The following is a 17,021-nucleotide window of genomic DNA, read 5'->3' on the forward strand; positions in this document are numbered from 1 at the left end:
TATCGTTTAATGAGTTTCGAACAGCGGTATACTACTGTTGCCTTTATCTGATCATAAAAGGGTCTAATGAAAACAATATACTATATTTCTTTGGTGTGTGAGTCTGTTTGGTGTGTGAGTCTGTATGTAACTAGTGGTTTTTTTTCTTTGTTACTGTATCTATTGCGTCCACAGACGTCTTCATTTTCTCGTTATTTTGTAGGCCGTTATAACCATGCTTGGTGTTCTTGTTGTTGTCCTGGCCACATACCACGTGAGTATTAATAAAACATATTTCTTGAACAAATGGTTGAATATTTAAATAACATATGTTTTAATTTTCTGCTGAGCTTCATCGAAAATCAAAGTAAATATATATATATGAATACATTAAACCGTTTGATATGGTAGTTGTGTCAAAAAGCCTGTTTCTATGTACAATTTGTGTTGGCGTTTGTTATTTTTTCAGTTCAGTTTTTATGCTATTCAGTTGATTTAATCTTATAGTTGTTGTGTTTCTATCGTTTTTAGTTAAGATCCCTGATTTGGTTCGCTAAATCGGTTTATGACTATTGAACAGCGGCATACTACTGCTGTGATGCTTTTATTTAATGATTGTTCGAATGTGAAATATTTGATCTTAGCATAATTGTCTGTACATATTAATGAAATCCTTCGTAATCAATGAATTTTTTATTGAATAACACGATGTGCGAACATGGTTTTTATAGTAACAAACTTACAGTCTCTGTTGATCTGTTTTCTGTATAATTATATATTCATCATAATAGTCAGGCTTTATAGTATATGCATAAGACGTGTGCATTATTGACAAGTGTCTCGACAGCGAGCCTCGAATAACAAACGGTGAAAACGCCAAATTACTAAGAGCATTAATTACGTTGAAAAATAATGTCCATACGTTACCCTCTTTAAACCTCTGAAACTTACGACTTGACAACTTGTTGATAGATAAAATGTACGATTACGAATAAAAAAAATATTCGAAAGGAAGAATTAACTTTTGGTGTAGTTTACATTTCCTCGTTGTTATAGAAAGTTTTTTCAACGTGTATGTGCCCAAAACTTATAAGAGTTTAAAATTAAACTAAAACTCTGTATAACGCCTAACTTCGTTTTTTGGTCTTTCTGAGAACTCCATTATAACTGCTTCAATGTTTTTATATTGGTTACTTTCCCAGGTTACTTCTCTATGAAATGAAACATAGAGATCCGATCTGGAAACAGTACGCAATATCTCAAATTTAAAATAACTATAACAGTTGTGAAACAGTTGTATTTTCAAAGTGCAACCTATGCACGTCCATTGAAAATAAAGAAAATGTTTTGACAAGCTTTTCATATCGAAACGATGATGCTTTAACTTTTTCAGCAAATTGAAGAATTCCTTCTTTAATGTCAAATATCTTGTTACATACATGAGTAAATCGAACATGTTAAGATATAAATAGACCATACGCAATATATGTGTCTTGTATTCATAAATACAATGGAAAATGGAAATAGGAATATGTCAAAGAGACAACAACCCGACCAAAGAGCAAATAACAATCCAATTATGATACCAGAAATGTCGTGTGATCTAAAACAAAAATCTACTGACAGTCACATATAGCTACCGAAGTAGTTTTATGGTGAACGAGGAACTAGCTTACCCTTCCTGAGTACCTGTGATTTCGCAGTTATTGGTTTGGTTCTGTTGCCCAGTTTTGGGTTATTTTCGTTGTGTTTTGTGTACCGTGATTGTCGTTGGGTCTCTATCTTTTTTAGTCATAACTTATTCAGTTGTTCTTTAGACTATTGCGTTTGAATAACTCTTTCATATCTTTCGCCCGTCTTTTGTAAAATAGATTGTAAATAAGAATACTGACTGACTTCACAACACCAAAAACACATCGAACAAATGGACAACAACTGTAATATTTACTTGGTACAGGCATATTCCTATGTAGAAGCTAGTAAATTATACCTTGTTTTAGAGTTAGCTAGACCTCTTATTAGTATGACAGTCGAATAAGTTTCTCAACTTTCTGCAACATTTATTAATGTGCACGTGGTGAAGTTCTGTTGACTTATGATTATTTAGAACGACGTGACAGATACAATAGAAACTACAAACGATGCTGTTACTTGGACTCAGATATAAAAGCAGGATCTCCCTTTCAAATAGATATAGGAAGATGTGGTGTGAGTGCCAATGAGACAACTCTCCATTCAAATAACAATTTAAAAATTAAACCATTATAGGTTAAAGTACGGCCTTCAACACGGAGCCTTGGCTCACACCGAACAACAAGCTATAAAGGGCCCCAAAATTACTAGTGTAAAAACATTCAAACGGGAAAACCAACGGTCTAATCTATATAAACAAAACGAGAAACGAGAAACACGAATATATTACATAAACAAACGACAACTACTGTACATCAGATTCCTGACTTAGGACAGGTGCAAACATTTGCAGCGGGATTAAACGTTTTAATGGGCCCAAACCTTCTCCCTTTTTCTGAATCAATAGCATAACATCACAACATATAAAAACATACGATAAAATATCAATTGGCAGACTTAACTCAATCAAAAAACGTATGATTACACAATGAACGAATAAATTTGATCTGCGATATCTGAATACAAATGCACAGTTAATTAAATATTAGAGACAAACATTCATGACCAAAAGGCTAACAAAAAAATTCAAACACACTGAGAAATATTTAACCAATCAATGTTCACTTTAGAAAAAAACCGGTTTTTTATAATCTTGAAGTTTATACAAATGTTGTAAGAATAAGTGAAAAATTGAAGATATTACAAATAATCAAAGCTGGTATACAGCCAAGATCCATATAAATAAAAAATAACAAAAAAGCATTATAAACAGTATCAACAGGTCGAATTAACAAGAAAATACGATTTGAGAGTACTCGCAGTTACTGACAGCTAGTTAAAAGCCAAAACCAATTAATAGTAAAAAATCATGCATCAGAGACTAAAATCGACTAAAACACATCACAGAGATTTAGTATTTTAACGTCATTAATAGTCAAAGAAGACATGACTTGTGCAATGCCAAAAATAAATGTATCGACAGGTAGTAGTATAGTGAAGAGCGACTTCTATAGAAATAAAAGTTAACGTGGCTGTGTCCCCTATACATCTCGCCTCAAAAGATAATGAAATTTAGTTATGTTTTAATTTACTAATGACAAAATCAATATTAGTGCCAATGTGAACTATATTCAGAGATCTAATTACAATATTGGTACGATAACCCTTACTTATAAGTTTGTTTAAAGGTTCGATGAGTTTACAAGGATCACATAGTGATTTCCTCGCTTTAAGTACAATATTACCATAAAATTTAGGATGAGAAATACCATTTTTAATAAGCTTTCTACAGGTATAGCCAAATTTACTAATCAAATCTTTGTATCTATGAAAGAATTTAGTAAAAGTTTTAAGTAATTTATGGTATCGAAATCCCTGACACAACAATTTACCAGTGATGCATTGATTACGTTCGTTAAAATCTATGACATCAGAACACACACGGGCAAACCGAACGAGTTGCGATATATAAACACCGTATGATGGAGCCAAAGGCACATCGCCGTCTAAAAAAGGAAAATTAACAATAGGAAATGAAAAATCGTCTCTTTTGTCGTAAATTTTAGTGTGAAGTTTCCCGTTTGAAGTCTGTTTAAAGTCTGTTTATTCTATGAATTTTTATATATCATATTCACATCAAAGCCTAAACTCATGCTTAATGCTCAGAGAGCTCGTTGTTTGACATTTAAAAAACAAAAAACAATCATAATTTTAAAGCTTTGATGGACTTGTATAAACGGTTTAAGTCATTTTGAAGAAAGATTCCATATTTTGAATTATCAGGTTAACAAAACTTGTCTAAGCGTACATATTATGCATTATAAATATAAAAAAGAAGATGTGGTATGATTGCCAATGAGACAACCATCCACAAAAGACCAAAATGAAACAAACATTAACAATTATAGGTCACCGTACGGCCTTCAAAAATGAGCAAAGCTCATACCGCATATAGTCAGCTATAAAAGGCCCCGATAAGACAATTTAAAACAATTCAAACGAGAAAACTAACGACCCTATTTATGTAAAAAAAATGAAGTTCTGTTTTGGCCAATGTTATATCATAGTTCGGTACTGTATATGTTACATGATAATATTGTGTTTCTGTTGTGTCCTCTTATATTTCATGAGTTTCCCTCAGTTTTAGTGTGTAATTCGAATTTGTTTGGTTTTCTCTTAATAAATTTATGAATTTAACTATATAATAGGTAAAAATGTCCAAAATACAGCAGGTAACAAAGTGTTATAATCTTAATCACTAAAACACAAACAAATATGTAACAAGGAAGCACAAAAGTCAGATATAATAAACATATTAACAAAACTTACAGACAATAATACACAAACGTATCATACTAAAATAACACAATAACAGGATGTAAAAGTTCAAAGCCACGTATTTAAGTATAAAAGTAACTTTAAACGACATATAAAAAGCACATAGCAAAAATGAAAGACAAGCATCAAACAAGTTTTACAATAGCACACTAACAAGATATATAAGTACAGAGCCACGCTATATGTATTGAAGTTAATTAAAAATACATATAGACAAAGCACATTAGCAAACGAAAAGACAAGAATACGCGAATAGCGTAAACAATAATGATAGGATGAACACGTACCACACGAATCTAACAAAGAATCACAAAAAGGCATATATCAAATTAAACTACCTCATTCATTGCTCCCTTATCCTTGCATATGTATAATTATCCCAACCATGAAGGATTGAAAGATTTAAAGTACTTGCACTGTTACGTAGAATCGCGCATATACATCAGACTGTAAACGTCACACAGGTAGAGGTATGTTCAAAGCATGAAAATTATAAAGTATATAGATCTTCATGCATATTCTCTGCAGAATGTAAATTTCAAGTTTTCCATACCGTATTGTGGCTTATCTATGCTTTTTTGTATGTCTCTAAGAAAACAAGGAGCCACGTTATTATGTATTAATGAATACAAAAGGGCATCTAGGCATTACCAATTATGAAAGACCATTTTACAAAAATTGAAATAGAACAAAAAAAACAATAGCGGGATGTGAAATATCCTAAACATAATCTTTTATCAAATTTGTAAGTATGTAAAAAAAAATTGAAGCACTACCTATTTTTGTCAAACGAACTGAAATTCTTAATCCAAAAGTAAACACACAAATTGTTTTTTGAGACAAATATCATACAGATGTTATATACTTTTATTGTAGCAATTTTACGTTCAATTGATTTATTCAAAGAAAACTAATGAATTAACTGGAACAAAAACGATATAAACGTTAAAACAAGAAAATATTGTTAATTCACTATTTTACAAATCACTCATATACAACGCATGTTATTATATTTCTACTTGCCTTTACTTGGAATGGCTTGACTTGAATTTGATAACAACCGGTAATATTTAAACGTCTTTTATTCTTTTCTTAAAAGGTTTATTCAATGCAGCATATATATTACAGACAGATTAACAGATATTGTTATCCTTATTATGATTGTGAGCCAGGTAAGTGACATGTGTAACAAATTAAAACAACATGTTCTAATTATTATGCGTTCTAGCACTTTTCTAAATTTACCTTTACCAGGAACGCTTAAAGCCGACTATTTTAAAGAGGTAGTACTAAAACGAATCTGAATAATAGTCTTATCAACCAAAGGTCAACTTGGCTGATAAAGTTTTAACCTGAGTTTTGTATTCATTTCAAAAAATTGTTAACGAACAATTTAGAAAGGTTTGTAAATTATGTCTAGTGTAAACTCAATCAAATGTATTTGTAAATATAAAAGTTGGGCTAGTTTATGAGTCATACGGTATCTGACTCACTCTCTTTTTTTCAGACCTTGTGTAAATAAGAAAAGAAAAGGTAATAAATGAAGACAGTTAACGTGTTAATTTTCTGTCCAAAAATGAAACGATATATATTAAAATGATCCATTTATGTTTTTCCTTATTTTACAGACCATGAAATATTGCCATGTACAATGAACTCTACGCGAGATTTGTGTAGTCCTTGTGTTGATACAATGGTCCAGCCAGATCTTATATCATCCCCAGTGAACGGCGATACGAGTGCGACTGCATGTTTCAAACCAACAACTGAATGTCTAGCACAAGGTATAATCAACAGTAAAGTTGTATTATTTAGTCAGCATTACACTTTTTAAGAATACATTATAGTGAAAGTTATGCATTTTGATATGAATTGCATAGTATCAGATGCTTTGAAATACCTTACGTATTTGTCTCCTTTATTAGATGAGGTATTATCAACACAAGGACTACACACATATGTGTCACGGAACTTGTCTATCCCAAATTCATGTATTTGGTTTTAATGTTATCTTTGTTATGCACGTGGGATTTTGTGTGATGCTTGGTCCGTTTCTGTATGTGTTACATTTTAGTGTTGTGTCGTTGTTCTCGTCTTATATTAAATGCGTTTCCCTCGGTTTTGTTTGTTGCCCCAATTTTGTTTTTATCTAGTAATGCACCTAAAGCAATATAAGCTTCATCAGCTTTATCCACCGTATCCGCACCACCAAAATCATCTAGATAATTGATAACTATGTATCCCATCTTATAAAACATAAAACTAACAGCTGTAGTGATTCTTTGACAAATTAAAGCACTAGACCGTAAACCCATAGGAAGAACACGATCCACAAAGAGCTTATTATCCCACTGAAAACCAACTAAATGCAAATCACCTGGGTCAATTGGAATTTGCCTTGAGTTTGAACAGTGGTATACTACTGTTGCCTTTATTTATGACCTAAGCCTGTTCGAGCTGAAACACAATTTAACAGTTAGTATGTAAATATTTGTGTACATCCTCCTGATTCATAAAAAAAACATTGTTTTGTAAAGTATTCACGTTAGTTGAAATGTTTTCTTCTGCAACAAAGGAGGAGATATTGGTCAAATGCTAAAGCAACTCCTAATCAACCTTGACATGAAAATTATCAACTGCTTCCGGTTATTATCGATTGTCTTTCCTTAACGTTATTGCATGGCATTCTGGTGTCACTTGGCAATTTACGGTAAACACACCTAAATAGTACTTTGTCAGTGACAATCGTAACAAAATCAGATACATAACCAATAGTTAGAAACAAGAGATTAAAATAAATTTGATATTTTTACTTTCTTCTGATTGGTTAATTTTTTTAGTTTTATTTTCAATGTTTTCAATTTTGATGGCGACACGCCCACTCTGACGTTGTGTATCATACGACAACATGTGTGTACGTTGACATTGTTAATATAAATAAGATAAACAGTTCTTTGAGCCTTATTTTTGATAGAAATTTATTTATAATGAATGGCAGTAATTTATTTAGATCATTCAATGTGAAGAGTCAAAAATTAGTTTTTTGATTCAATAAATTCAAATTAGATAATAGCCATTCATTAAATAGTGTACAAAATATGAAACAAATGATACGATAAATACATTATTCACAGTTATTAACATATTTTCTTGTTTGTTTTTTCCGCCAAATTATATGTTATAATGGTTTTTTTCGTCAATATAAAAATATTCAACAAATGTTTTTTCTCCACTGTTGAGTTTTATGATAGAAATATTTCATATCGGATGTGTTACTGTTGGCGTCAATCATCCGTAAACCTTTCACTTCTTTTTGAATTTGTACTTCAGAACCACTTGAAGGATTGATATATTAAGGTGGTACACAACACCTTAACTGAAATTAATTTGGCTCGTTTCATTTTCTAACAATTTTGACAACGTATTTACTTTGACCTTTTGACAAAAATATAAAAATTTCAAAACATTTGAACCAAACGTTTTATCAGAAAAATTACACTGATTATATAGCAGTTTGACAAACACTTATTTTGATCATGGAGAAGCTACAATTTCCTTAACAACACAACGGCATTAAAACGTTCTGCTGATTTCACAGAGTTATCTCCCTATAGGGTTAGGTACCACCTTAAACGGTAATGTTTTCTTGTGTTGGTACATATGATAAAAAGATAATAAAATGTAGTTTGTCATATTTATCATCAGCCTTCGGTCATATCAGTGCTCAATGTCCTCGGCTTTTAGGCCGATAATACATCTTGTATAACAAATATCATGAACTTCCCTTATAATATGGCGCAACATGTATATCTTATCTTAGGAAAAACATGATACAGCATGTTTGTATCTGATATCATAGAGGACTTTATAGTTATACATGTGCATGAAAGAAAACTGCGTATTATGCAGTGTTGCGTTTTATCTAAGAGATTTTTTAATTTAAACAACGATTGGTCTCCCATGTGTTTCATGGAACATGTGACAAAAAACAATTTAAAGGGTAAAAATAAAAAATTAGATAGATATACATTTTTAATCTGTTTATTTCATTTTTTAACCTTGTGAGACAAAAATCGTCTTATATCTAATTAATCTAAAAATCTTCGTTTCCGTTATATGATATATGTGGCTATTTGTCGTCTCGTTCACAAAGTATAGCACCAATTTTATTAATTTTAGTAACGAACTAAATAATTGTCGACATGACAGCCAAACATGCATTTTCTGTAAGAAGCGTTTATTTATAATGGCGGAAAAGAAAATTGAAGCTTGTATATCTAACATGCGCCTAAGTCTTAGATATATTTTTTTTCTGGCGAGCAAATACATTTCTGTGCACGAAAATAATACATGAGGAACAGAATCACATCTCATAATTTTATTTCTTTACAGATATGACATACAAACGGATTGTGGATGATGTTAAAGGTTTTTGTGACAGTCTACACGGCTGCAAGTGCAAAATAGCAGCATGCTTCTACGGAGATCCCTGCTTATGTAACGAAAAAATAGATGGCTGCCCACCTGGAACAACATTAAACGAAGCCGGAGGTATTTCATGAGTTGAATACTAAACGTTAAACTTTGTTAGTCTGGTAAATTTTAAGCAACAAAACTTCTAATCATAGTAAAATGTTCAGAATTCACTTTGGTCTAAATTTATTTAAGATTTATACATATCTAAATACTTCGATATCCAGAGAAATGCGTTAAAAATGTAGGATCATGACACGAAATAGCTTTCTAAAATCTAAACCGAAGCTATATGAAGTCATTTTAGTATATCTTTAATGATCTATTTAATTCATTGGTGCTATACTTATACCAATTTAAGTTCAGGATGTTTGCCGATTTTGTTTTTGACTTATAATCAGATATTCAAACGCCTCTTGTTTCATCCATGTATGGCCACTAAAATGTTGCCTGCTAACCTCTTCTTTTCCTTTCATACTTTTAGTGACATATACTTTTTAAAGATTTTGTTTTTAATTTAATTACATCCTTGTTCTTAATTAATAGAACACGGTGTCATTGTTTAATGTATGAAAAGTCTAAAGACATTCATTTATCGCCAATTTTCAAATGTGCTATGTTGTTAGGGTTTTTTATATGTGTATGTCAGTTTTTGTCATGTAGCTGTAATTCATTATACAGCCTTGGCTTTCACATATTTGAGTTAAAGTACGAAATTAGTACATTATAGTGATTATTATTTTCATCATATGTATGAAGAGTAATGTTTCCGGGTTTTGCTATATGTATGAGTTAATTCTAATTCTAATTATCTGTTCCTCAAAATTAAATTTTGTACTTGGTTTGATATTTTCAAATTCCTAGTAGCATCTAATACTGAAGAGCTATAGTGTGTACCATTAGCATTATGCTATGTTTTGAACTTGAAAAATACCTTACCATTTTCTGTTGTGTTTAAAAAATTGTAACACATTATTCGAAAGCATCAAAAACCAACTGCGTCTAAGCAATATGTCAAAGCTTATTCGAGATGTTTTGTCTAAGGAAGTGTGGCTTTAGCTTTAGTAAAGATCATATATAAACATGAAATATGTATATGTTGTATACGTGTATTAGTTTTGTAATAAAATTTAAAATAAAAAAATCTTCATCAATTGAAGAATGCATTCCCTGTCCAAATGGTACATATAAGAATGACAACGGTTGTGGTCCTTGCCGACATTTACAAAGGTACGTTAACTAGAAATTTATAATTCAAATATTAAGGATTTTTCTTTAGCAATGGGCGTGCAATACCATCCTGTGATTTAAATATGTTCTTACTTGACAGATATAAATTCAAGCATGTTATGCCTTTAATTGCTTACATATATTTCATTTGGAAGATCGTTGTTTCCTTTGCAACCATATCGCCTTAATTTTAAAAATCATGTTCTTGAAAGCATACAGTTGCTTAACTGTGTAGTCCCTATATATGTTTTAAACTATAACACTTTTTTTACGAATGTCAAGTATGCATCAATGAGTGGGCATGCGAGCGACCAATCTTTTGTTGCTCATCCACAAGCCTAACACGCAATGAATATTACTTGGTTTGTTTTCATTGTGCGTAAACGTTAACAAATATAACTTTTTTGCATTTTTCTAGTTTACTCTACATATTGTACCATGTATATCCGGTTTGACAAAGTCAGGTTTGACATATCATCTCGTTGCATTCATTTCAGTAATCTCATTGCCAATCCTTCTACACAGAACACTCGTATAGTTAACACTCACATATCTTTACCATCACCTGCACGTATGTACAGTTCAATCATTTTCAATTCAGGTATACATTCATATATGAATGTTTGTGTCTTCATGTATATGCATGTGGCTGTTTAAATATATATGTCATGATTACTGACATGCTTTTAACATATAAACTCAACCATTTTCAATTATTTCAACAATACAACTTAGGATGATTATGCGTTGTATTTTCTGTTTTTTTTTTTTTGTAGCAACGAATTACAATTCGACCAATTACACTTCCATTAGAAATTTATATTAATGATAAATTATCATTCATAATTATAACTGCTTTAAAAAAAATTATTCATAATGTAGTTCTTTTCATTTCACTAAACTTGTATCATTTTTGTCATTCACATACATATATAATCATCATTACAGCCGTTCATATTCATCCAAATAGACCCGAAGAAAATGACAGTCTTTTGGTAATTTTGTAAGTATACATTTATTTTTACTATTTACTTTACTCATAGTCCATGACAATTATAGCAAGGATTTCAACAATAAATAAAGATGTCCATTATAAATATTTATCGCAATATGTAGTCTATAAATACTTTGATCTGTCAGTCCTTCTATTTTGATTTCAAATTGTGACGATTTCATTTTTAAAATCAGAAGTTTTAAATGGTGAAGTAGACGCCATGGCGCTATAAAACCTGGTAAAATCCACCATTGTCTTTATTTGAAAATGCCGGTACCAATTCAGGAATATGAGAGTTGTTGTCCGTTCGTTTGATGTGTTTTATCATTTGATTTTGTTACTTGAATAGGGTTTTTCGTTTTGAATTTTCCTCGGAGTTCAGTATTTGTTTTATTTTACTTGTTTTGACACAGAGTTGTTGGTCATGTCATCCGGAAACTTATTGTTTTTATTCCCTAATGAAATCTTCTTTTTGCATTATTCCTGTTGTACTCCTGGTACCTTTGATAACTATTAACTTATATTGACCTTGTTTGCAGTATAATTGCTCTTGGCGTATTGACTATACTATTGTCTATGGTAACTATAGCGATTTGCTTCAAAAGATCAGGATTTATTCTAACAGGAATCTGTTGGACACATGGTAAGTTAAATAGAAGTTTCATGGCACTGGCATATCTTTCTACATTGAATAGTTTTACAAATAACAGAACAGTAACTATATTTTGTAAACAAACATGAAGTCTACGTTGAGTAAATGAGTAAATGAGTTCTTTGACAACTATTAAAAGCAAAGTTCCAAAATCGTGAACTCATAAATTATTCAAAAAATATATCCATACACAATTTCTTGAACTGAATTTTGTTATAGAATATTTTTATAACAAAGACGAAGTGTTTTACGTTTCTATTTTTTTAATTTGATTTAAATTGATTGATAGAATCGATAAGATATTGATAAAAACAAATTCACAATATTCACATATAAGATTTAAGAGATAAAATGTACAAACAATACACTATAACAGTCTCAATAAGTTGGTCTAGACTTTTTCTTAATGTTAGAGTATTTTTCTTATTTAGTAGGGAGAGAGCAACTTGACAACACAGATCGTATACAAATTGAACCTTTGGTAAAAGTGACAAATCAAGATGACAATGTAATAATAAGAAATGCAGAAGGTAGAATTTTAACAGATAATTCGGCAGGTGACGCTCGTCCTCAATATCTACTGTACCCATTTCAAAGCAGGCAACATACCGATGTCATGTCTATTCCCTACGATTCTGGCTTTCATGCGCAAAATATAATAATTGCCGCAGGTGATAACAAATTGGACGAATATAACAAGTCAAGGGATTCAAACTCAAATCATAACAACACATATCGTCAAACTTTAGAGCAGCAATTGACTGACGTTGATGAATTACCAAAATATACGAAAACTAGTGCCACTAACGAAAGGAAAATTGAAAAGAAATTGAAAGACAAAATGCGGAAACCACTAGCAATTGATATACCAGTAAGGAATCCTAATGACAGTTTTAATGTTTCGGACACGTGTAGTCCAGTCACTACAGATTCTGAACCTCATACTCTTTGGACAGGTAGTCAAGGTATATTATTCTTCTACATGTTTTATGTATTACAAATTCTATGATTCACATTTTTTCGTAAACATCAATAGAAATACGTATGTATGTTACCTATCGTGTGTGTTGGTTTTTTTAAGATATGGAATGTACTTGAAATTGAGTCAGCAACAAAAAAAAACAATAATCAATCCTAGTTATTATTTTGAGCTGTTCTGAGAAGAATTTTGTTTGCAAATAGGAATTAAGAATTGCAACACAACTTTGTCATAATCTCATGAGATTACATATATCACTATCTCAATCTTATAGTAAAAGTAGGCCGATACTGTTGATATCATTTTCTGTGCCGAAAATACAAGCGATATAAGATCATTGTATTAATATATATAATGCTTAATGACAACGAAATACATGAAACAAGCCAGGACCAATTGGTGGCCTTTAACTGTTGTCTGCTCTATTGTCGAGTTGTTGTCGCTTTGACACCGTCCCCATTTCCATTCTCAAGTCATCACTTTTTATTTAAACAAATATTGGAAACATTTTTAAGTGAAAAGCAAAAAAGTTAACATTTAAAGCATATATATATTTCAAGCTTATATATGTCATAAATAAACAACCGAATGATGAACTGCTCTACAGATAAAATAACCACACCTTTTTCCAGCAATTTATTTCACTTAACCAATGACTATTTTTTGGTATATTTATAGTGCATCAAAGTGATACCAGTGGCTATGAAACTCAATTTAATGATGGTGAGTATATTTTTTGATTTTGCCATGTGATTATGGACTTTCCAAATTGATTTTCCTTTGAGTTCAGTATTTTTGTGATTTTACTTTTCGCTACGTTACATAATAAGAAAACCTTTGTGATAAAGATAAAAAATGTCAATGTTGACTAGTGTTTCTTTATCTAGTATGTTTGTTTTGTTCATATATCGTTGTCAATACAATGAAATTTTATGCGACTGTCATACACTTGAGTGAAAGGTTTAGCTAGCTATAAAACCAGGTTAAATCCACCATTTTTACGTAAGAAAATACCTCTATCAAGTCAGGAATATGATAGTTGTTATCCATTCGTTTGATATGTTTGGGCTTTTGATTTGGCCATTTGAATAGGAACTGTCCTTTTTAAATTTTCTTCGGTTTTCAGTTTATTTTTTGTGATTTTAATTTTTATATTAAACTTTGGTATTCGATAAGATTTAGAGCAATGTTATTTTTCAAATGAATATCTTTTTACAATCAAAAGTATTTCAACCAATAAATTATTTAACAAGACAAATCAAGTTAATACTTAAAACTTGTGGTAATTGCAAACACTAAAAGGAACAAGACCAATTGCGTTGTTTAAATGTAATTTATTAAAGTATTCAAATTGGAAAAAGCTGTTCTGTAAACTAAAATATGAATGTTACTAAAATAACTAATTTTCCTTTGATATTATTTTATAGAAACTTTGTCTTCGACTTTTGCAGCATCCGGGGACTACATGTCTATGAATGTGTCTAGTAAGTATACGTAAGTATACTAGCTTCAAGTACCTCATGTTGCATAGAACTATTTTCTGTGATGAAATGTAGAATACAGATTACCTTTTTTCTTGCTGCACTGCTCATCTCAATAATTGCCAACTATATGTAGACATTACAACGGACATCAGACTTTCACATGTAATACCAAGTAAATGTGAACCAGTATATAGATTTCAGTCATTAGAAGTGTAAGCAAATCCTACTGCATATATTAAACTCGATACGCTACAAATACAACAATGACTACAAGTCAAACAATATAAAAAACAAACAACAACCACTGAATAACAGAATCTGAACATGGGACAGGCACATACAACATGTGCCGGGTTTGAAATAGTCTGAACATAGACTGAAAATATCCTTATTGAAGAAGCAGTATCTCCAACAAAGACATTTAAAAACAAGAAAAGACTCTGTGTTTCTAATTTGAATTTTACATAAATAAAGGATTATCATATTAGACCAAACTTGAATTCGTGCTGCTAGTGAAGTTCTCTCCATCTCATCTGAAAAAACTGCAATACACTAGTACTGCATATTCGACAATCGTTGATAAAGGCAACATATGTGTACCGATGTCCAAATTTAAAAACTATTTGGGAGACATATTAGTAGCAAACAAGTTACCGACAAAAACTTAAAAAACTCAAATACTTAAAAAGACTTTAAGACATATCGCAAATGAGTTGAGGCGTATCAATAACATAGCTCATCAATCATCCTATCTATAAAAACTAAAGTAGTGTCGAGTTCAGTGGTACTTGTTGGATCAGTTTCTATAAGAGTAATAATATCAATAGGTTGTTAATTTTATTGTTTTTTTTTTATTTCAGCACTAAACAACAGTGACAATAATGAAACGATACTCAGTAATCTGGAAATCTTTAATTTTGGAATCAAAGGTCTAAACATAAACACATTTAATAGCATGAGTGATCAATCAGAAACAGAAATGAAACATTGTGGTCCAAATAGCATTGACAGTGGAGTGTCTCTAACATACAAACATCCAGATATTTAAAACAAGAGACATATAAGATATACAGACGGCACACATTTAGCCGTCTGTAATGGTAATTTGGTATGATTACTATCAATCTCTTGAAAATTAAGATTAAATTTAATAACAGTATATGGAAATCAGTTGTGTCCGTCGTCTTGTCGACTTGTTGCTTTATTTTTATGAGGCAGACTGACTCCATATAGGAACTTCAAAGGAAGAAAGATAAGAAGTTATCAATATCCTTTAACTTTACTCTCTGCTATATAGATGATGTTCTATCACTAAATAGTACAAAATTTTGTGACTATGTTGAACGGGTCTATCGCACCGAACTTGAGAAAAAGGATACAACAGAAACAGTTAAGAAGGCCTCATATTTTGACTTACATCTAGGAAACAATCGAACGGAAAAAAAATCATTTCAGCTTCCTAGTTCTGAACTTTACATTTCTAATAAGCAATATTACATATACGGAGTGCACTGGACGTTAAGCAACCAACAATCAATCAATGCATACGGAGTGAATATCTCCTAATTGATACGATAGTCTTGTGCTTGTATTACCTATCATGGTTTTCTTGATAGAGGATTGTTGCTCACAAGGAAGCTATTAAACCAGGAGTTCCAAAAGGTGAAGTTCAAATCATCTCTTCGTCAATTTTACCGACGCCATCACGAGTTGGTAGACTGTTAATGAATAATCATTTTACAGATTATATCGGATATCTTCCTTGTGTCTTAATTATAATCCTCTTTCCTTTTCATGAATGTGACCTATCGAATTAGACTATTTACCAGGTTTGTAATAACATGAGCAACACGACGGGTGCAACATGTGGAGCAAGATCTTATTACCCTTCCAGAGCACCTGAAATCACCCCAATGTTTGGTGGGGTTCGTGTTGCTTGGTCTTTCGTTTTCTATGTTATGCATGTGTACTATTATTTGTCTGTTTTTCTTTCTAATTTTTAAAATGGCGTTATCAGTTTATCTTCAATTTATGAGTATGACTGTTCTTCTGGTATCTTTTATATGATATCGGTCGAACATACCAAACGCGTGATTTTAATATGTAATGAAATAATCATTTGCTATACAAAGGATGTGGTTACAAGTTAAGGTTAATATTTTATAGGATAGCAAAATAAAATTGTATTCGATATGTAAACTGTGCAATATTTGTTAGAATTAAGATTTGTATGTTTGTATTGTTATCAACTGATGTGTTCATAAACAATGTGATTATAACTTATTTATTCATTCACAATGTGTTTATAATTTTTTGTCACTGGCTATGACTGTTTTCTGCTAATTTTTATTAAAACTTAAATGATAACGTGAGGATGACTTTCTGTGTCAATATTAAATGAAAACTTTAAATATGTACAAATCTTTATTTTATACAAACATTAAGTTAATGCTTTTAGTCAAACATGCGCTATTCTTTATTTTTAATTTGTAAACCGCAATAGGATTTTATGCATGCATTTGATATTTGTGTTTTGATAAAACGATACTCTTGTTCTTCAAACTAGCATAAATAACATATTGTGAAGATCTTTATTGTTTTTCATTCTACATTGCACATCAATGTTGCAAAATATCAGCTGTAATTCATTCTAATAGCACTGACAATACACAATTGCCGAGTGACTATTATCTAATGATATATATCCGACAATCCGTGAATCGATCTATTATTGTTGTTTTCTTTCCATTTAGACGGTTT

General features: G+C 31.0%; 1 protein-coding gene across 4 annotated transcripts; it reads left to right on the forward strand.

Annotated features, from left to right (window-relative positions):
* The first annotated feature begins 206 nt into the window (after positions 1 to 206).
* LOC134693208 (uncharacterized) lies at positions 207 to 16,847 on the forward strand. Of its 4 annotated transcripts, none has more exons than XM_063553940.1 (12): positions 207 to 253; positions 5,549 to 5,621; positions 6,078 to 6,233; positions 8,842 to 9,000; positions 10,083 to 10,152; positions 10,650 to 10,723; positions 11,101 to 11,155; positions 11,686 to 11,789; positions 12,230 to 12,763; positions 13,456 to 13,500; positions 14,205 to 14,261; positions 15,122 to 16,847. In XM_063553940.1, the coding sequence occupies exons 1-12, from the start codon at positions 215 to 217 to the stop codon at positions 15,307 to 15,309; spliced, it is 1,554 nt and encodes a 517-aa protein (XP_063410010.1). In that variant the 5' UTR covers positions 207 to 214; the 3' UTR covers positions 15,310 to 16,847. The 4 variants fall into 4 exon arrangements, with proteins under 4 accessions (XP_063410010.1, XP_063410011.1, XP_063410012.1 ...); XM_063553941.1 differs by having other exon boundaries at positions 14,229 to 14,261; XM_063553942.1 differs by having other exon boundaries at positions 14,205 to 14,271; positions 15,122 to 15,258.
* The last annotated feature ends 174 nt before the right edge of the window (positions 16,848 to 17,021 follow it).

Source organism: Mytilus trossulus, chromosome 12 (genome assembly GCF_036588685.1).
Source record: "Mytilus trossulus isolate FHL-02 chromosome 12, PNRI_Mtr1.1.1.hap1, whole genome shotgun sequence".
Classification (NCBI taxonomy): Eukaryota; Metazoa; Mollusca; class Bivalvia; order Mytilida; family Mytilidae; genus Mytilus; species Mytilus trossulus.

Bases quoted from the DNA above. Each gene is read 5' to 3' on its own strand.
- LOC134693208 (XM_063553940.1), top strand. From the start codon at position 215: ATGCTTGGTGTTCTTGTTGTTGTCCTGGCCACATACCAC. The intron at 254-5,548 runs GTGAGTATTAAT...TTTTCTTAAAAG, and splicing joins TTGTCCTGGCCACATACCAC to GTTTATTCAATGCAGCATAT. The intron at 10,153-10,649 runs GTACGTTAACTA...CATTCATTTCAG, and splicing joins CCTTGCCGACATTTACAAAG to TAATCTCATTGCCAATCCTT.